The 23,149-nt window shown below is 43.7% G+C and overlaps 1 protein-coding gene across 1 annotated transcript in view; it reads right to left on the bottom strand.

The window, feature by feature from the left end:
• prkn (parkin RBR E3 ubiquitin protein ligase) overlaps nt 1-23,149 on the bottom strand; it is an 83,572-nt gene that overhangs the window by 34,453 nt on the left and 25,970 nt on the right. Inside the window, exons 3-7 of the mRNA XM_084153446.1 lie at nt 21,209-21,431; nt 19,553-19,671; nt 16,117-16,200; nt 15,867-15,982; nt 7,515-7,651 (exon numbers count right to left, since the gene is read on the bottom strand). Of these exons, the coding sequence (XP_084009572.1) occupies nt 7,515-7,651; nt 15,867-15,982; nt 16,117-16,200; nt 19,553-19,671; nt 21,209-21,431 (679 nt within the window). The remainder of the gene's footprint in view (nt 1-7,514; nt 7,652-15,866; nt 15,983-16,116; nt 16,201-19,552; nt 19,672-21,208; nt 21,432-23,149) is intronic.

The raw sequence follows: 23,149 nt of genomic DNA, 5'->3' as shown, positions 1-23,149 counted from the left end.
GCAATGAGGAGATTCTGGACCTATCCCCCACAGGTTTTGGTCCAACTGACCTAATCTATTGTGCTATTTCTCTAAAAAGCAAAACACAGAATTCAAGTAAAATTCTATTTCAATGGTTACACATTGTGACCATTTATTGTGACAAGCGAGTGATTACGTTTTTGTGATGCTACCTTGTGATGCCACAGTTTTTTTTGCTGTTAAATTATGCATATTACATTTACATTTACATTTTAGTCATTTAGCAGACGCTCTTATCCAGAGCGACTTACAGGAGCAATTAGGGTTAAGTGCCTTGCTTAAGGGCACATCGACAGATTTTTCACCTAGTCGGCTCGGGGATTAGAACCAGCGACCTTTCGGTTACTGGCACAACGCTCTTACCCACTAAGCTACCCACCCAGAAACAATGTTATGAATGACAAATAATACACAGACTAGATAAAACAAAAGCTGGTTAGAAGGATCAATATACATACATATCACACTGAGCCAGCCAGCCCGACCAACATCCGACATAAGTGGCCGTTTGCCTACCACTCCCTCAACAAGCTCACCTTGAGAATCCATCTTCACAATCAACATTTCTCTTTTTCAATTACTGTCTATTGATCCATTTTACCTTTCTTCAATCTCTGTCCGACATACTTTCACATGCACTCTATTCTCTTTTCACTAGATGTCTCTTCTCTCACTCCCTATTTGCTTATCTCTAATTCTCCCTCCCTCACTCCATCTCTCTTAGCGTTTTTGTCCTCCTCTTTGTGGAAGGCTGAGGCAGAGACAAAAGAGAGGATCACCACACACACAAACACACCTTCACCCCTGGTCCCTCCCCTCAGCTCCTCCACAGTGAACACTTCCACTAGAACCCCACAGGAATAGGATGCCTGAACACAAACAGTGTGTACTTCACACACACACACACACACTCCATCCCTGCCTCCCTCCCACCATCCCTGCCTGTTCCTGTCAGCCAAACACATGGGCAGATTGCACATCAATCTGGCCCCTCAGATGGTGGAAGTATAACTGTTTTTTGTTTTGTTTTTTCAATCCACATTTCCAATCTACTAATTATCGGCTAATTATGTCTTTGATTAAGGAGTGTGTGGCGCGCTGCGCCCTCGCAGGCCTGACAGCCACCATGATGAGGATTAATGGAGCCTGCGCCATCCACCGCTCTGATGAGACTCTAATGCCACCAGCAAGACAGAGACAGCACACACACACACAAACACAAACATATACACTGAGTGTACAAAACCTTAAGAACACCTGCTCTTTCCATGACCAGGTGAATCCAGGCGAAAGCTATGATCCCTTATTGATGTCATTTGTTAAATCCACTTCAAATCAGTGTAGATAAAAGTGAGGAGACGGGTTAAAGAATACTTTTTAAGTCTTAAGGCAATTGAGACATGGATTGTGTATGTGGCCATTCAGACGGTGAATGGGCAAGACAAAATATTTAAGTGCCTTTGAACGGGGTATGGTAGTAGGTGCCAGGCGCATCGGTTTGTGTCAAGAACTGCAACGCTGCTGGGTTTTTCACACTCAATAGTTTCCCATGTGTATCAAGAATGGTCCACCACCCAAAGGACATCAAGCCAACTTGACACAACTGTGGGAAACATTGGACTCAACATAGGCCGGCATCCCTGTCCATGCCCTGACAAATTGAGGCTGTTCTGAGGGCAAAAGGGGAGACGCAACTCAATATTTGGAAGGTGTTCTTAATGTTTGTACACTCAGTGTATATGCATGCATGCACATACACAAGTATATGCAGACACCCGCATGCACACACACACACACACTGTAGACAGCCCATCTCTCCGTTGAAATCAGCCAACAGATCAGTCAACAAGGCCATGACTCAGGTGAGGGACACAAACACACACTGATCAACAAACACCTAAACACCAAAACACTGTCAGTGGTGCACCTAGAACAGGAATCATATCCTGTAATACTGTCTGTATTCTACTGTTCTAGTCCAGTGTCAGTGATTGAGTTAAGACAAGGCTATACTATACCACGTCTGTGCTTTGTCTCCCATTTCAGCCATCATTTATCCCTGTGGATTGGGGGCTGTTTTGTCTTCTATTATTTAAGATTTCCCCTCCTGAAAATCCTCCATATCTTATCCCATAATACATTAAACAAAAAAGAACAAGAGCTGTGCAGCCGAGAGATGGGCTTTGAGGTTCTGGAGTTGAAAGGCAGGAAGATAGCACAGGGGGCCGGATAGATGGGGATGGGGTGGGGTAGAGAGCCCTCACTGGAATAGAACAGTCATCTCTAGAGGAGCTGGAGTCTGAGCAGGAGTCTTCCATCTCAATATTCACTCTTTTACTCATTTCTTCAATGCTCACTCTCACTCACAGACACAAACGGTTGGCAACAAAAATATTGTAATCAGATTAGAGATACTTTTGAAAAACTAGACGATTACTTCTTGGATTACTTTAAATTCAGAAAGGATGTATGCGAAAAAAAACATTGACACCTTTCTGTTTTCTCAATGACATCAAATCAAGATGTATTGGTCGCGTACACATATTTTGCAGATGTTATCACGGGTGTAGCAAAATGTTTATGTTCCTAGCTCCAACAGTGCAATAATAAATAATAATACAAAACAATACACGCAAATCCCCAAAAATGTAAATAAATGAATTAAGAAATATATAAATATTAGAAAGAGCAACGTGAGGAGTCCGGAATATAAATATATAGTATATATATATATATATATATATTATATATATATATATATATATATATATATATATATATATAGTATATAGTATATAGTATATAGTATATATATATATATATATATATATATATATATATATATATATATATATATATATATCACACATATACACACACACAGTTGAAGTCGGAAGTTTACATACACTTAGGTTGGAGTCATTAAAACTTGTTTTTCAACCACTCCACAAATTTCTTGTTAACAAACTATAGTTTTGGCAAGTCGGTTAGGACATCTACTTTGTGCATGACACAAGTAATTTTTCCAAGAATTGTTTAAAGATAGATTATTTCACTTATAATCCACTGTATCACAATTCCAGTGGGTCAGAAATTTACATACACTAAGTTGACTGTGCCTTTAAACAGCTTGGAAAATTCCAGAAAATGATGTAATGGCTTCAGAAGCTTCTGATAGGCTAATTGACATCATTTGAGTCAATTGGAGGTGTACCTGTGGATGTATTTCAAGGCCTACCTTCAAATTCAGTGCCTCTTTGCTTGACATCATGGGAAAATCAAAAGAAATCAGCCAAGACCTCAGAAAAAATTTTGTAGACCTCCACAAGTCTGGTTCATCCTTGGGAGCAATTTCCAAACGCCTGAAGGTACCACGTTCATCTGTACAAACAATAGTACGCAAGTATAAACACCATGGGACCACGCAGCCGTCATACTGCTCAGGAAGGAGACGCGTTCTGTCTCCTAGAGATGAACGTACTTTGATGCGAAAAGTGCAAAGCAATCCCAGAACAACAGCAAAGGACCTTGTGAAGATGCTGGAGGAAACAGTTACAAAAGTATCTATATCCACAGTAAAAAGAGTCCAACATCGACATAACCTGAAAGGCCGCTCAGCAAGGAAGAAGCCACTGCTCCAAAACCACCATAAAAAAGCCAGACTACGGTTTGCAACTGCACATGGGGACAAAGATCGTACTTTTTGGAGAAATGTCCTCTGGTCTGATGAAACAAAAATAGAACTGTTTGGCCATAATAACCATCGTTATGTTTGGAGGAAAAAGGGGGTTCTTGCAAGCCGAAGAACACCATCCCAACCGTGAAGCACGGGGGTGGCAGAATCATTCTGTGGGGGTGCTTTGCTGCAGGAGGGACTGGTGCACTTCACAAAATAGATGGCATCATGAGGAAGGAAAATTATGTGGATATATTGAAGCAACATCTCAAGACATCAGTCAGGAAGTTAAAGCTTGGTCGCAAACGGGTCTTCCAAATGGACAATGACCCCAAGCATACTTCCAAAGTTGTGGCAAAATGGCTTAAGGACAACAAAGTCAAGGTATTGGAGTGGTCATCACAAAGCCCTGACCTCAATCCTATAGAACATTTGTGGGCAGAACTGAAAAAGCGTGTACGAGCAAGGAGGCCTACAAACCTGACTCAGTTACACCAGCTCTGTCAAGAGGAATGGGCCAAAATACACCCAACTTATTGTGGGAAGCTTGTGGATGGCTACCCGAAACGTTTGACCCAAGTTAAACAATTTAAAGGCAATGCTACCAAATACTAATTGAGTGTATGTAAACTTCTGATCCACTGGGAATGTGATGAAAGAAATAAAAGCTGAAATAAATAATTCTCTCTACTATTATTCTGACATTTCACATTCTCCAAATAAAGTGGTGATCCTAACTGACCTAAGACAGGGAATTCTTACTAGGATTAAATGTCAAGAATTGTGAAAAACTGAGTTTAAATGTATTTGGCTAAGGTGTATGTAAACTTCCGACTTCAACTGTATGTGTGTGGTTACAGGAATATTAATCAACAGCAGATCTTGGTTCCTCACAGGAATATTAATCCATAGCAGATAAAGGTCTTCACATGAGTATCAATCTACAGCCGATGCACGTTTCTTGCACCAATACTTATCTGGAGCATATATAAATTCTCCCAGGAATATACATCTAAATGCAGATACAGGGCCCAAAAGGAATATTAATCAAGAGCAGATAGGTTTTTTTACATGATTATATTGCTAAAGCAAATGCATATGTCCATGAAAATATTAATCCAAGACAGATATGGGACCATACAGAATAATATGCCACCAGTAGTTCCCTGTCCTCACAAGAATATGAATCAGGGGTAGATAGGTTTTTTATGGGACTTTGTATCTCGGTATCTGTGCTATTACAGAGACTGTGCCTTGTGTTGCGCGGTAGAGGCTACAGGCACTGGCTGGTATTTATGGACATTTCTCACTTGCTGATAAAGTGTCAAGCGCTGAGTCCAACAGGTGCAATTCCACCTTATCTTCCCTCTACCCCAGCCGACTGGCTGGCTTAGCATGTTTAACATCCACCCGGGTCACCATCCGCGTCCAGAGACCACAAAGAGACAGGGCAGGAAATGAATCCTGGCACCTTGTGACAACCCCCAATGTATCCCCCAATATTTGACAGTGCAACACAGTGCATGTATGAAGAAGGTTTGTTAGTACTGCCGACTGTACAATTCCTGTGTGTGTGTGTGTGTGTGTGTGATAGTGTTTGCTTGACAGAATGACCCCCCGCTGAGTCCCCTTGGAGGGAGGACAAGATTGAGTCTTAACCTCTGACCCCCTTAGAGAGGGAGCCTATCAGAGAGACAGACTCTAAGGTTTCACTGTTGCTGTTGGAAATACTACTGTAGGCAATAATCATGAAAGAGAGAAAATAGGGAAACAGAGAATCATCGTCTCACACTACTTGTCACTCAAAGACGTTACAGCTCCTGACAGCTCAAAAATGGTCGAGAGAGGAGGGTGACAATAGAAATCAAGGAGTTAGAGATATATAAAAAGAAGGAGAGAGGGTATAGGGATATTATGCAGATAGCTAAAGTTACCTTTAAAGAGCAAATGCTCTGTGTGAATGTTAAAACTGAGATATTCGGCAGGGTTTTATGTCTTTGAACCCTGTAATATAGTTGTGTGTTAAAACCTCATCTCGAAAGAAGGTTAGGTCTTCTTCTGGCTCCGGCTTAGTTTTCTCAGAGAAAAGCTGCTTCAGCCTTCCTAGCACAAACTCTTTATCGGTTTGGCCAATCTTTATTTCAAATTCAGCTTGCAACTTGTGTTTTCTCCTTTCATCCATGCCTTTTGGACAAGTGTGCTTTGGCTGGGCTGTTAAAAGTTATTTAAAAATGGCATTTGAGGGTGAAGTCTGACCTTTCTGCCCAATCTCCTGTCAGCAGACGCACAAACAGTGACGATCGCCTGAACAAACAGACTAGGAATGGCGCTTGGCACACGGGCCACAGAGTGTAGTTGTTGCATACACAAGCACACACACACACGAACGCATGCATGCATGTACACACACAATTCCATATCCAAGCCTAAAACATACCCACTCTCAAACACCTGCTAAACGCAGAGAGAGACACATCCACTTTACAAAGCCGCATCTGGCATTGAGAAGAAAGAGTGTGGATATCAAAGTGAGCAAACTCCAACATAAGTATCCCTCTCTTGTGTGAGTAAGAAGAAAAAAGACAGGAATAAGTGAGGAGAAGAAAGAGAACAGGCAATGATAGGGAGAGAAACAGAAGTGAGGAAGTGAGGGGGAGGGGAAATAGTAAAGCGAAGGACAGAGAGAGAGAGAGAGAGCGAGAGAGAAACAGAGAGAGCGAGAGAGAAACAGAGAGAGCGAGAGAGAGAGAGAGAGAGAGAGAGAGAGAGAGAGAGAGAGAGAGAGAGAGAGAGAGAGAGAGAGAGAGAAAGAGAGAGAGAGAAACAGAGAGAGCGAGAGAGAAACAGAGAGAGAGAGAGAGAGCGAGAGAGAAAGATAGAGGGAGAGAGAGAGAGAGAGAAAGAGAGAGAGAAACAGAGAGAGCGAGAGAGAAACAGAGAGAGCGAGAGAGAAACAGAGAGAGCGAGAGAGAAACAGAGAGCGAGAGACAAACAGAGAGAGCGAGAGAGAGAGAGAGAGAGAGAGAGAAAGATATAGAGAAACAGAGAGAGAGGGAGAGAGAGTGAGAGCGAGAGAGAGAGAGAGAAACAGAGAGAGCGAGAGAGAAACAGAGAGAGCGAGAGAGAAACAGAGAGAGCGAGAGAGAGAGAGAGAGAGAGAGAGAGAGAAAGATATAGAGAAACAGAGAGAGAGGGAGAGAGAGCAAGAGAGAGAGAGAGAGAGAGAGAGAAACAGAGAGCGAGAGAGAAACAGAGAGAGCGAGAGAGAAACAGAGAGAGCGAGAGAGAGAGAAAGATATAGAGAAACAGAGAGAGAGAGGGAGAGAGAGCGAGAGAAACAGAGAGAGCGAGAGAGAGAGAAAGATATAGAGAAACAGAGAGAGAGGGAGAGAGAGCGAGAGAAACAGAGAGAGCGAGAGAGAGAGAAAGATCGAGAGAAACAGAGAGAGAGAGTGAGGGTGCTGTCAGTGGTGGAGGGACAGTGGCCTTCCCTAGAGACCCATTACACAGTGGCACTAACGGATGTCCTGGGGCAGGAGGGCACAGAGGGGGGCAGGGAGAGGGGCAGTCTGTGTGTGCCTGTGAGGACAGAGCTCTGACACCATCTCCCCCTCGCTGCAGCCTGGGAGCAGCCACAATCCATCACTGACAGGCCCCTCACACAGTCTTATCACAACTAGCACCCGGGCATGCGCGCGTGCGCGCGCGCACACACACACACAACACAGTCGGACCACAACTTACACAATCTTACCACAACTCATAGTCTTTTGGCAGAACTCAATAGCGCAACTGACTTACATTCACACAAGTTTACCTGCACAGGGAAGTGAGTAGCCGACATCTGGGTGGTGGATGAACTGTCTCTCGTTGAGGCGGGTCACACAGTACATGTGGAAGCAGTCTAGACAAATGACATGACGGTCTGGACACTGGGACACCAACACTGGACTCCTACAGAGAGGACAGACACAGAGACATTTCACAGCAATGAGAGAGATATGTTTATTTATTTTATATATATATATATATATATATATATATATATATATATATATATATATATATATATATATATATATATATATATATATATATATATATACACACACTACCAATCAAAAGTTTGGATACACCTACTCATTCAAGGGTTTTTCTTTATTTTTACTATATTTTACATTGTAGAATAAAAGCGAAGACATCAAAACTATGAAATAACACATATGGAATCATGTAGTAAAGAAAACATTATTAAACAAATCAAAATACAGTGAGGGGAAAAAAGTATTTGATCCCCTGCTGATTTTGTACGTTTGCCCACTGACAAAGAAATTATCAGTCAATAATTTTAATGGTAGGTTTATTTGAACAGTGAGAGACAGAATAACAACAACAAAATCCAGAAAAACGCATGTCAAAAAAGTTATACATTGATTTGCATTTTAATGAGGGAAATAAGTATTTGACCCCTCTGTAAAACATGACTTAGTACTTGACGGCAAAACCCTTGTTGGCAATCACAGAGGTCAGACGTTTCTTGTAGTTGGCCACCAGGTTTGCACACATCTCAGGAGGGATTTTGTCTCACTCCTCTTTGCAGATCTTCTCCAAGTCATTAAGGTTTTGAGGCTGACATTTGGCAACTCGAACCTTCAGCTCCCTCCACAGATTTTCTATGGGATTAAGGTCTGGAGACTGGCTAGGCCACTCCAGGACCTTAATGTGCTTCTTCTTGAGCCACTCCTTTGTTGCCTTGGCCGTGTGTTTTGGGTCCACGACGCATTTTCAATGCCCTGGCTGAGGGAAGGAGGTTCTCACCCAAGATTTGACGGTACAAGGCCCCGTCCATCGTCCCTTTGATGCGGTGAAGTTGTCCTGTCCCCTTAGCAGAAAAACACCCCCAAAGCATAATGTTTCCACCTCCATGTGTGACGGTGGGGATGATGTTCTTGGGGTCATAGGCATCATTCCTCCTCCTCCAAACATGGCGAGTTGAGTTGATGCCAAAGAGCTCGATTTTGGTCTCATCTGACCACAACACTTTCACCCAGTTCTCCTCTGAATCATTCAGATGTTCATTGGCAAACTTCAGACGGGCATGTATATGTGCTTTCTTGACCAGGGGGACCTTGCGGGCGCTGCAGGATTTCAGTCCTTCACGGCGTAGGGTGTTACCAATTGTTTTCTTGGTGACTATGGTCCCAGCTGCCTTGAGATCATTGAAAAGATTATCCCGTGTAGTTCTGGGCTGATTCCTTACCGTTCTCATGATCATTGCAACTCCATGAGGTGAGATCTTGCATGGAGCCCCAAGCCGAGGGAGATTGACAGGTCTTTTGTGTTTTTTTTGTGTGTTTTTTTGTGATTGCTTTTGTGTTTCTTCCATTTGCGAATAATCGCACCAACTGTTGTCACCTTCTCACCAAGCTGCTTGGCGATGATCTTGTAGCCCATTCCAGCCTTGTGTAGGTCTACAATCTTGTTCCTGACATCCTTGGAGAGCTCTTTGGTCTTGGCCATGGTAGAGAGTTTGGAATCTGATTGATTGATTGCTTTTGTGGACAGGTGTCTTTTATACAGGTAACAAACTGAGATTAGGAGCACTCCCTTTAAGAGTGTGCTCCTAATGTCAGCTCGTTACCTGTATAAAAGACACCTGGGAGCCAGAAATCTTTCTGATTGAGAGGGGGTCAAATACTTATTTCCCTCATTAAAATGCAAATCAATTTATAACATTTTTGACATGCATTTTTCTGGATTTATTTGTTGTTATTCTGTCTCTCACTGTTCAAATAAACCTACCATTAAAATTATAGACTGATCATTTCTTTGTCAGTGGGCAAATGTACAAAATCAGCAGGGGATCAAATACCTTTTTCCCCTCACTGTATATTTTATATTTGAGATTATTTAAAAAGCCACCTTTTGCCTTGATGACAGCTTTGCACACTCTTGGCATTATCTCAACCAGCTTCACCTGGAATGCTATTCCAACAGTCTTGAAGGAGTACCCACATATGCTGAGCATATGCTGCTTTTCCTTCACTCTGCGGTCCGACTCATCCCAAACCATCTCAATTGGGTTGAGGTCGGGGGATTGTGGAGGCCAGGTCATCTGATGCAGCACTCCATCACTCTCCTTCTTGGTCAAATAGCCCTTACACAGCCTGGAGGTGTGTTGGGTCATTGTCCTGTTGAAAAACAAATGATAGTCCCACTAAGCCCAAACCAGATGGGATGGCATATCACTGTAGAATGCTGTGGCAGCCATGCTGGTTAAGTGAGCCTTGAATTCTAAATAAATCACAGACAGTGTCACCAGCAAAGCACCCCCACACCATAACACCTCCTCCTCCATGCTTTACGGTGGGAAATACACATTCGGAGATCATCCGTTCACCCACACCGCGTCTCACAAAGACACGGCGGTTGAACCAAAAATCTCAAATTTGGACTCCAGATTAAAAGGACACATTTCCACCGGTCTAATGTCCATTGCTCGTGTTTCTTAGCCCAAGCAGGTCTCTTCTTCTTATTGGTGTCTTTAGTAGTGGTTTCTTTGCAGCAATTCGACCATGAAGGACTGATTCATGCAGTCCTCTCTGAACAGCTGATGTTGAGATGTGCCTGTTACTTGAACTATGTGAAGCATTTATTTGAGCTGCAATTTCTGAGGCTGGTAACTCTAATGAACGTATCCTCTGCAGCAGAGGTAACTCTGGGTCTTCCATTCCTGTGGCGGTCCTCATTAGAGCCAGTTTCATCATAGCGCTTGATGGTTTTTGCGACTGCACTTAAAGAAACTTTAAAAGTTCTTGAAATGTTCCGTATTGACTGACCTTCATGTCTTAAAGTAATGATGCACTGTCGTTTCTCTTTGCTTATTTCAGCTGTTCTTGCCATAATATGGACTTGGTCTTTTACCAAATAGGGCTATCTTCTGTATACACCCCCTACCTTGTCACAAAAGAACTGATTGGCAAAACACTTGCATTAACAAATTAACTTTTAACAAGGCACACCTGTTAATTGAAATGCATTCCAGGTGACTACCTCATGAAGCTGGTTGAGAGAATGCCAAGAGTATGCAAAGCTGTCATCAAGGCAAAGGGTGGCTATTTGAAGAATCTCAAATACAAAATATTTGGTTACTACATGATTCCATATATGTTATTTCATAATTTGATGTCTTCACTATTTTTCTACAATGTAGAAAATAGTAAAAATAAAGAAAAAACCTTGAATAAGTAGGTGTGTTCAAACTTTTGATTGGTACTGTGTAAATACAGTTGAAGTCGGAAGTTTACATACACTTACGTTGGAGTCATTAAAACTCGTTTTTTAACCACTCCACAAATCTCTTGTTAACAAACTATAGTTTGGGCAAGTCAGTTAGGACATCTACTTTGTGCATGACGCAAGTAATTTTTCCAACAATTATTTACAGACAGATTATTTCACTTATAATTCACTGTATCACAATTTCAGTGGGTCAGAAGTGTACATACACTAAGTTGACTGTGCCTTTAAACAGCTTGGAAAATTCCAGAAAATGATGTCATGGCTTTAGAAGCTTCTGATAGGCTAATTGACATCATTTGAGTCAATTGGAGGTGTACCTGTGGATGTATTTCAAGGCCTACCTTCAAACTCTGTGCCTCTTTACATCATGGGAAAATCAAAAGAAACCAGCCAAGACCTCAGAAAAAATATTATAGACCTTCACAAGTCTGCTTCATCCTTGGGAGCAATTTCCAAACGCCTGAAGGTACCACGTTCATCTGTACAAACAATAGTATGCAAGTATAAAATAAACACCATGGGACCACGCAGCCGTCATACCACTCAGGAAGGAGACGTGTTCTGTCTCCTAGAGATGAACATACTTTGGTGCGAAAAGTGCAAATCAATCCCAGAACAACAGCAAAGGACCTTTTGAAGATGCTGGAGGAAACAGGTACAAAAGTATCTATATCCACAGTAAAACAAGTCCTATATCGACATAACCTGAAAGGCTGCTCAGCAAGGAAGAAGCCACTGCTCCAAAACCACTATAAAAAAGCCAGACTACGGTTTGCAACTGCACATGGGGACAAAGATCGTACTTTTTGGAGAAATGTCCTCTGGTCTGATGAAACAAAAATAGAACTGTTTGGCCATAATGACCATCGTTATGTTTGGATGAAAAAGGAGGTTCTTGCAAGCCGAAGAACACCATCCCAACCGTGAAGCACGGGGGTGGCAGCATCATGCTGTGGGGGTGCTTTGCTGCAGGAGGGACTGGTGCACTTCACAAAATGGATGGCATCATGAGGAAGGAAAATTATGTGGATATATTGAAGCAACATCTCAAGACATCAGTCAGGAAGTTAAAGCCAAATGGACAATGACCCCAAGCATACTTCCAAAGTTGTGGCAAAATGGCTTGAGGACAACAAAGTCAAGGTATCACAAAGCCCTGACCTCAATCCTATAGAACATTTGTGGGCAGAACTGAAAAAGCGTGTGCGAGCAAGGAGGCCTACAAACCTGACCCAGTTACACCGGCTCTGTCAGGAAGAATGGGCCAAAATTCACCCAACTTATTGTGGGAAGCTTGTGGAAGGCTACCCGAAACATTTGACCCAAGTTAAACAATTTAAAGGCAATGCTACCAAATACTAATTGAGTGTATGTAAACTTCTGACCCACTGGGAATGTGATGAAATAAATAAAAGCTGAAATAAATAATTCTCTCTACTATTATTCTGACATTTTACATTCTTAATATAAAATGGTGATCCTAACTGACCTAAGACAGGGAATTTTTACTAAGATTAAATGTCAGGAATTGTGAAAAACTGAGTTTAAATGTATTTGGCTAAGGTGTATGTAAACTTCCGACTTCAACTGTATGTGTGTGTATATATATATATATATATATATATATATATATATATATATATATACATACAGTGAGCACCATAATTCATTGGACAGTGACCATTTTTTGAGTTTGAAAGGATACAATGACAATGAGGGTGAAGTGCAGACCGTCAGCTTTAATTTGAGGGTATTTTCATACATATCGGATGAACCGTTTAGAAATGACAGCACCTTTTGTACATGGTCCACCCATTTTAAGGTACTACAAGTATTTGTTAAATTGGCTTCACAGATGTGTGTCTTTAGGCAGGTGTAATAATTTGTGTCGTTAGTGAATGCAGGAGAGCTGTTGATGAATAGTATTGATTCTAGACTTTGCTATTGCCTTTGGAGGTTGTTGTTGGGGTGTGACAACATGAGGAAGACAGCAGTGTCGATGCAAATGAAGCTGGCCGTCATAAGGCTCAGAAATGAAAATCAATCAATCAGGAACATTGCAAAAACCCATGCCATGCCCAAGTCAACAGTTTGGTTCATCATTAACATGAAAACATGGTGGAGGGGGTGTTATGGCTTGGGCCTGTATGGCTGCCAGTGGAACAGGCTCACTTGTCTTCATCAATGATGTGACTGCAGACAGAAGTAGAACAATGAATTCTGAAGTTGACAGAAATATTATATCTGCTCAGATAAAACCAAATGCCTCCAAACTCATTGGACGGCACTTCATCATGCAACAAGACAATGACCCTAAACATACTGCTAGAGCAACGAAGGGGTTTTTGATGGCCAAAAAGTGAAAAATCTTGACTGGCCGAGTCAATCACCGGATCGAATCCAATTGAACATGCATTTTACATGCTGAAGAGGAGACTGAAGGAAATAAGTCCCCGAAACAAGCAGGAACTGAAGATGGCTGCAGTACAGGCCTGGCAGAGCATCACCAGGGAAGATACCCAGCGTCTGGTGATGTCGATGCATCGCAGACTTCAAGCAGTCATTGCATACAAAGGATATGCGACCAAATATGAACAATGATTACTTTATTCTACATTATGTTAAACTGTCCAATGTTTTTTGATGCCTGAAAATGGGGGGGACCATGTACAAAAGCTTCTATAATTTCTAAACGGTTCATCCTATATGTATGAAAATACCCTCAAATTAAAGCTGACAGTCTGCACTTCACCCTCATTGTCATTGTATTCTTTCAAACTCAAAGTGCTAGAGTACACAACCCAAATAACAAAAAAATGGTCACTGTCCAATGAATTATGGTGCTCACTGTATATGTTTACTTATTTTCCCTTTTGTACATCGTTATTACACTGCACATAGCCATAATATGACATTTGACTTGTCTCTATTCCTTTGAAACTTTTGTGAGTGTGACATTTACTGTTCATTTTTGATTGTTTACACTTTTGTTCATTATCTATTTCATTTGCTTTGGCAATGTAAGCATATGTTTCACGCGCGTGTGCGTGTTTTGTTCTATCATAGCCCCACAGGGGGGATTTATTTAGTGCGGGAGGCAGGGGAAAACAGATAGTCCCCTCCAGGAAAAGCAGCAGTGAGAGACTGGAGGTCTCTGAGGAGTTCTGATAATATCATGGCTGCTACAAAGACAGAGGGGCTAGGGATACTGAGCGAGAGCGGGTGAAACCGTTCACGACTGACACAGTAACTGAGTAACATCGACGCAGGTGAGTGTGGTCTCTCTCTCTCTTTCTCTATATCCATATTCTGTTCCTCACCTGTTCTCTTTGTCTCTCCATCACATATCTGTCATTCTTACCCTCTTCTCACAGACTATGTCTCTCACCAACATCTCCACTTGACTTCATGTATTGCTTCACACCATTAATTGCAAATTGCATAAATGATACCTGGTTGATAAACCTTACCTGGTTGAGTAACGCCTAAATACATTTTAAAAACTAAGCCAGTCCAACCCCAGCCAGAGAAATCCTTCAGACCTTCGCCGCTCCTCAGTCGAACTCGCTCCCATACAGCACCTACTGTACATATTGCACTCAAGAGGCCTAGCAACCACCCACTCACTCAGCCAAAGCACATCTTGTTACTTCTGAAAGATCTCAGATGCATACTTCGTTCGTACACATTTCAAAGCATGCATCAATGCAAGCGTCAACTGAAATATTCCCAGGATTGTTGACGTAATATGATGCAACCACGTAACAAACAACGCACATTTTTTGGAAAACAATGGCGGTTGGTTTTGAGCTGAAGCGATAGAAAATGAACTCCTGCCTGACTACAATACTTTATCTTAACATGTTAATAAATACATACTGTGATCATTTTGGCATGTTTAACTGCCTAGAATATCCTTAGACAGCAGGCTATCTGACAAAGTATTGGTAGCTAGCTACCTACCTACGAAGAATTCGTAGCTAACATTGGCCATCTACCTTTCATAACATTAGTTGTAGGTTGTTTTTTACATGTTCAACTAGCTAGCTATCTAGATTAACACAATTCACATATAGCTAGCTGATAATTATGAAGTTGCAAGCTTGCATTTGCTTTATGTAGTTATCTTGTTTCATCTGTATTGGTCAAAGGTAATGCAGTAGCAGGGGAGTGCGCAGTGCTTCTCAAATGTACAATTGTATGCGTTCTCCACACTCTCGTCCTCCCAAGAACGTCTGCAAGAGAATGTCCTCGGAGAACGAACGGCAGTATACATATTGAGAAACACCCCAGTAGTAGTCTTACAGTAGTAACTCTGTGGCTGTGGTTTTCTCATCCGTTTGCCCTTTTAAACAAACCAAGGAGCTGATTGTGCTAAGTGGCGGCAGCAAGGCGAGAGGAGCACCAGGGAAAACAAAGCTTCACTCAGGAGGGTAATTGTACGGCCCCACTTCAATCACGATCGTAGTGGCGAGTCCTTGATTTGAGATGATGGCGTCTGTGATTGGGCTCCATTGTATCGGTTGTGGGCAGCAGGTGACGGACTGGCCCTCCCTTCTTTTGTCCTCTGTGGGTGAGGCAGTGACAGTATGGCCGCCGCCATCACAGGGATGGGGAGGCTGACCTTCATCTGTTATATGCCACACTGACAGAATCACAGCTTTGTTTGTCTGGAGCCACTGATTGCAAGAGGGAGAGACTGCAGGAGGGAGAGACAGGGCCAGGGGTGTGCGTCTGTCTACCTGCCTGCAAGCGTGTGTGTGTGAGTGTGTGTAAGCCTAAATCGGTCTATTGCTTTCATTTTAAACATGCTGTTTATATTAGGCTGATATACAGGCTGCACAGACAATATTGTACACGTACTTACATGATATCTGTGCAGGCAATGCATGGAACATCCCGCACATTGGGCATGACGAGGTCCAGGGCCACAGACGTGTCATCGTCAGAGGTGGGGTGGGCAGCACACTTCAGGTAAAACTCCTATGGAAGGCAGATAAGAGATAGAGGGTGCTACATGATGTTTGGTAGAGGTGTGGTCATGTTATGAGATTGTAATTCAGTTGTGGTGGCAGTGAGGGGGTTTGAGGTGGTGGTGGATAGTTCACTAGTCTTACCGCTACCCTGCCAAGGCAACCCTCTGATTGACAGACGCCATGGATACGCTCTGGGAGGAGGACATCGTCCCAACATGACGGGCCCTGGGGGAAGAGAGAGAGAGAGACTTTTTGCTTTTTGTATTACTTTAATGAGACACCCTCATTACACTAACCCCCCCCCCCCCACACACACACACACACAAAAACATATTACGTGCCACCACAACCTCCACACACAAACCCATTACACAGTATACAACACAGCACAATACAATACAGCACCACATTACAACCCCTCCTCTCTAGCCATACAGACAGCCCCCATGAGCACCCATACCTCCTGAAACATCTCCGAACTGTTAATAATTGTATAAAACTCAAATTCAACCTATGGCCAACTTGGCCTGGCCAAACAAAAAGTTCAACAAAACACATTTGGCCCTTTCACTGCTTGAATACCTGAGCCCCATCACAAACATCTCCACAGAGAAGATCACCCCCAACCTCACAGACAGACAGTCCAACAGAAACAGTAATGGCATTACCCGGGCACATAAAAAACTGTTATTGCACAAAACGGACACCCCGCCCTGACTCCGGGGTCAACCCGAGCCAACCAGCTATTGGTGGCCAGGGCTCAACGTATTACCCTCCAATGGATGTCCCCTGACCAGACTTCTCTTCCACTGTTGCTGTTAGCCTAGGCAACTGTTAGCCAAAAGCTACTGGGATCACACCCTGGAAACAACTGCGCACTGTCTGCTGTTGTGGCATTTTGAATGCCCATCCCTATTCCTGCCTTCTGTGCCAACTCTTGGGGGGTTTTCCACCCTCGATTCCTGGCAGCCGTAGGTCAGCTAGTCTCTTGATGCCTTTAAACGTCTCTGCAGGGTGGCTGAACGAACAGACCTACTAATCTCACTGCAACTCCCCTCCAAGTCTCCGACCACTACTTTGTATCATTTTCTCTCTCCCTCTCCTCCAACACTACTCACTCTGCCCCTACACAGATGGCAATTCGCCGTCGCAACCTTCGCTCTCTCTCTCCCGCTACTCTCTCCTCTTCCATCCTATCATCTCTTCCTTCTGCTCAATCCTTCTCCCCCCAATCTCCTGATTCTGCCTCCTCAACCCTCCTCTCCTCCCTTTCTGCATCCTTTGACTCTCTATGTCCCCTATCCTCCCGGCCGGCCCGGTCCTCCCCTCCAGCTCCGTGGCTTGATGACTCATTGCGAGCTCACAGAACAGAGCTCCGGGCAGCTGAGCGGAAATGGAAGAAAACTAGACTCCCTGCAGACCTGGCATCTTTTCACTCCCTCCTCTCTACATTTTCTTCATCTGTTTCTGCTGCTAAGGCCACTTTCTACCACTCTAAATTCCAAGCATCCGCCTCTAACCCTAGGAAGCTCTTTGCCACATTCTCCTCCCTGCTGAATCCTTCTACCCCCCCCCCCCCCCCCAAAAAAAAAAAAAAAACATTGTAAAGTGGTTATCCCACTGGCTATAAGGTGAATGCACCTATTTGTAAGTCGCTCTGGATAAGAGCGTCTGCTAAATGACGTAAATGTAAATGTAAAGGGATCTGTTGTGTGGCCCTTAGCAGCTGCCAGGCCCTCAGTACTGCAGTGTAAAAGTCAGAGACCCCTGCATGTGTTCAGCCTCTCCGGCCTCATGAGGAAGAGCTGCCGGTCCAGCCCTCCTCAACAGAGCACATGCTGGTTCAGACATTGGTTGCTTGGTGCATCCTTATTTGGTGCATCCTTATCCTGTTTTGGGACGATTCTCCCCCCCCCCCATCCTCCTCTGTTCTGCCTGCACGCCACTCATTAGCATAAGCATTCAAACATTCTGACAGCGGTCTTAATAAGCCTCTGAAAAGGTTAAGAAAATCATTACTCCCTGTTGGGTGGGAGGAAGCAGGGAGAGAGAGGGAGGGGATCCTGCGTGCCTTGGTGGTGGGGCAAATGATTACACACATGCACACACCTGCTCAGAGACAGCCAGAAAGGTCACACAGACCCCCGATGTGTCTACGCACCACACATACACACACACAAACACCCTTGAACATAAATGATGAATGAATCATTTAGAAACACACCCCTCTGTCTCTCTTCCTCTCCCTCTTTTTTTGGCGGGGAAGCGGATTCAGCGTCTCCAACCCGCAAAGTTTTAATTTGATTATTGTTTAACAAACAGGGTTTATCTCTGTGCTGATCTCACAGCATTGACCGAGCTATGTGATCGGTGGGCAGAAGAGGGACCCCACTCTATTGGCTAAACTGATTGGTCAGTTGAGGACACCTGTGCTCACCTCAGTCTATCTATTACAGTCCCCCTGTGTCAATACAGCACACTGAACAAGCACAAAAACAACACACACACACACACACACACACACAGCCTTCTTCTAAAAGCACGGGGCACACACACTGAGAGCAGCATGCTAATTAACACCTACTCTAATACCAGGCTCAGGAATAGGAACTCACTGTGAGCCTCATTTCCTGTCTCCTACACTCTCACCTAGGTGACTGAGAGGCCCCCCGCTATACACACACATGAGCACAGACACACACACCTCTGTGACTGACAGGTCTGTCTCGGGAGCAATCAGTTTCTCCTAGATGGATGGGGTCAGGGTGGGGTGGGTGCAATGCAGTCTGTGAGGCTGTGGTTGTGGGAGATAGCAGTGTGAGTGGCAGCTTCAGCTGGGCAGTGGTTAGGTATGGAGAGGACAGTGGTCAGAGGGGAAAGAGTGTTACTCTGGATATTTGCTCTGGGTTGTCAGGATATGAGAAGGAAAAGGCGATTTGAAGGGACTGACTTGGGTCCTTTCCAAGCTTGAGCTAGATAATCACCAGCCCTGGCAGGAAACTGGCACGGAGAGTGGACAATGTTGGCATGGTGACAGTGGACAAACAGTCTCCGAGTGGTGTGGGCGGCCGGAGACGGCAGAGCAGGCATGTGGGCTTAGTGAAGTGTCACTCTGTCGTAGTTTAAACAATGGCAGGATCCTTATTTGTGGGAGTCCTGCCCATTCACACACACAGAGAGATGTCCCATATGGACCTGAGGTAAATATGGCCGCAGGCTGAACAGACAGGCAGAGGAAGAGTTTACTGTGGAGATGTGTGACAGAATTCCTCCATTTGAGAAAAAACATAGTTATTGGTAATGTTATACAATAGCGAAGGAGGGGATAGAGGGAGGGTATGTTCCTCTATGTGGGATTATTGTTCGCTGTGGACCTACCTGTCTAAACTCTAAGCCATTGTGTGTAGCATAAATACACATTTTACTCAGTTGAGCAACAAAAAGGATATATGGCGTGGACTTTGTTGTACTCAGAGAAACAGTGTATCTTAAGTTCAGTGCCTCTCTCAGTGAGAGTTTCTCTGTGGCAGTGGCTCTTGGCTACAGTATTGTAGTCCTACATTCTTGGATGACTTACCCGGCTCAAGGTGAGGGTTCCCTGCTTGCAGGCTCTGCAGCGCACACGTAGCTTCCCCGGTTGGATGGCCCGGCACACACTCTTGCAGTACACATAGAAGCTGCTGTGAGGTCTGGGCTCTGCATGGGAACACAACCACATATTCTGTCCAGTGGAGAAACAGTAGCCGATTGTAGCAAGGCTGAAATGAAGCCAATGGACTCAGTAAATGGTGACTTAGCTTTTAAAAAGGACATTTGATGGTAGAACATATGAGTTGTAAGTGTATTATGCCCTATAATCTATATTGTGCAATACAAAAACTTGCATTGTATTTCACAGTCCTCCTTAGTTTGAATAGATTGACACTTAGACTCCCGCATGAAGTGAGGATGATGTTATGAGAAGTGTTTGGGGCACGAGACAAGGACAAGGAACATCTCCAGTCTGTATAGTCTGTCTGGCTGCTGCCCAGAACACAGACACACTGATCCAATTAGCGGAGAGAAGCAACCAGACGTCTTCATGGCAGATGATTTAGTAAAGAGATGAGGACGTGTCCTGCATGCCTCAATTAAAGTCACCACACCATACAGGCATCCATTCATACAGCACACACACACAGGGATCAGGAAGAAACAGCATTCTCATTAGAGCTAAAAGCATGGGGCGCTGGAGTGGGCCGCGCTACCTTGACACGATTCCCAATAAATGGGGTGGAGTGGCTTTATAAGCCTTCCTATGTCTAATTTATGTTTCCTGGGAGAGAGGCCACCATTATGGTATTGCCTTTACAGGAGGGTGGAGGGAGAGCCTGCTGAACAGAGGGGTAGAGGGTGGAGGGCAGGCAGAGGACAGCTTTTAAAAGGTTTGCCTTTGTGCTGGGATAAAGAGGCCATAGCCAATACCTGTACGTATTTCCATTGCCCACAGATGTCTGGAGACTGACTGCTGAATCCCATTAAACCATTTAAAAGGCTGCATTCAGGGAGCGGTTACACTGTTCAAATAGGGCACGAATGTCAAGGCCACAGAGCCACTTCTGAGCTCACTGCGTGTTCATGCGGGGTCAAAATAGGTCATTTTCTATGCGTTTAGAGTTTATGGAACACCAAACAGCCCAGACACATATACACTGAGTGTACAAAACATTAGGAACACCTGCCTTTTCCATGACAGACTGACCAGGTGAATCCAGGTGAAAGCTATGGTCCCTTATTGATGTCACTTGTTAAATCCACTTCAATCAGTGTAGATGAAGGGGAGGAGACAGGTTAAATAAGGATTTTTAAGCCTTAAGACAATTGAGATGTGGATTGTGTATGTGTGCCATTCAGAGGGTGAATGGGCAAGACAAAAGATTGAAGTTCCTTTGAACGGGGTATGGTAGCAGATGCCAGGCGCACCGGTTTGTGTCAAGAACTGCAACGCTGCTGGGTTTTTCACGCTCAACAGTTTCCCCGTGTGTATCAAGAATGGTCCACCACCCAAAGGACATCCAGCCAATTTGACACAACTGGGGGAAGCATTGGAGTCAACATGGGCCAGCATCCCTGTGGAAAGCTTTCGACAGCTTGTAGAGTCCATGCCCCAACGAATTGAGGCTGTGGGTGCAACTCAATATTAGGAAGGTGTTCGGTATACTCAGTGTATAGTCACATGCAAACACACACACACCTGTGTGCTCAGGCCCTTCCCTGGCTCTCTGCTCGTCATCAGTCTCCAGTATGACGGCTAGGCCGGTGGAGGTAGTGGGCAGGCGGGAGGCGGTGAGGTCCAGGCGGGTGAGGCTGTCCACCCCCCGACCCAGACGGTGCTGCAGGGTCAGGTCAGAGCGCCGGGCCGACCCTGGGGGAGGCAGCACCACGTGCACGGTACTCTGCTCTGGGAGGTCACAGCCCTGTAGGTCAGGTACACACACACAGAGACAGAGACAGAGACAGAGACAGAGAGAGAGAGAGAGAGAGAGAGAGAGAGAGAGAGAGAGAGAGAGAGAGAGAGAGAGAGAGAGAGAGAGAGAGAGAGACAGAGAGTGAGAGTGAGAGTGAGAGTGAGAGTGAGAGTGAGAGTGAGAGTGAGAGAGAGAGAGCCTTATGTTACCACACTGTTGTTTAAAGCATGTAGAACATTGGCTATGTACACTTGTCACATTGTAGTATACAAACCTGTTGTCAGATTGACTGTAAACCAGCCATAAGATGAATCACATACCACTGCTGTAAATTAGATCAGAAATATATCGAAATGCCTACAGATATGGATCATTTAAATACCACTATGGATCATTTAAATATCACTATGGATCATTTCAATATCACTGTGGATAATTTAAATATCACTATGGATAATTTAAATATCACTTAATCTGTTTAGGTACATATCTGTCTTATAATTTCCAATACAGCTGCTATACAATTTCTAGGCAGCACATTTACCATCTACCCCAAAATTCACAATTAAAAAGTGTTTTGTTCGATGTGTCACTGAAATGATATGCAAATCCATCAGTAATTTTAGATCTAAACCCCTCAATTGATACAAAAGTAGGCTAAACAAACAGGGTCTGGCGTTAATCACTGATGATAGCTTACTCTCCTGGAAAGCTTTCAAGTTTGATTTTTGAAGTTTGTCTCCCTGAAGTTTCTTTGTAGCTCTCAGTGTGGCTTTTCTTTCAAGTTAAAGGGAGAAAAGAAAAACAGACTCTCTCCTGTCAAAAACCATAGTCACGTAAACAACAGCAGGAAATGTTTGTTTCAAGACACCAGCATTTCACTGGAGGAGAACTAGTGAGATAACAACTAATCATATCAAATCTCACATACATCTCAGATGATTGGGTCTGAAAGAAAATATGAAATAGAAACAGTTCTGAAAGGTGTGCTTTTGTCACCAGCTGTCAAAGCTGTATCTTAAAGTGTAACTTTTCTGATAATGGTAGCAGCCATTCCATTCCAAATCAGCCCCAGCCTAGTCCTTACACCTAGCATACTAGATCTGCAAAGATTGGAAAGGATCCAAGGATATATTTTATTTCAGCAGGAAATGAACATTTTGGCATTTGTTTCATTTTCAGAGAACTGAGTAAAATGTGTGATGCAAATAAGCTGTGGCAGGCAGAGCAAACAGGTCCTAGTTAAAGCAAAGAGCTTATTAGAGAGAAAGAGAGAGAGAGAGAGACGTGCGATATCAAGAGAGAGGTCCTCATTTGTGAACTAATCCATAGACGGGAGATCATTTCACCCCCGAGAAGCCTGGCGTGCCAAATGACTCGCAAATATAAAAACGAAATGTGTTTGATCTGGTTAATTTTCTCAGCTCAACAGCGTGGACTTGTTTTTTAATGACATGGCGTTAATGAAGAACCTGTGGCTGAGGCTGGAAGCTGAAAGTTCTACTATGCGAGACAGCTAGCAGACTGTATGATGGATCTGGAGCTAGCAGCTTTAGCTATACAGCCAGACTGAAGAGAAATAACTAGGTCGTTCCACCAATTCAGTGCCTTTTAAGATGTTTAACTGATTTGATTTCACCTAATTTAAACATTGTCATAAAGAGCATGTTAACTTTTCCCATCTCATGACTATAGTAAGGCCTATTAAGTGCCAAATAAAGTAACAG

This window comes from Coregonus lavaretus, assembly GCF_964263955.1.
Source record: "Coregonus lavaretus genome assembly, chromosome: 36".
In the NCBI taxonomy this organism is placed as follows: Eukaryota; Metazoa; Chordata; class Actinopteri; order Salmoniformes; family Salmonidae; genus Coregonus; species Coregonus lavaretus.
This window is presented reverse-complemented; position numbering and strand designations above follow the sequence as displayed.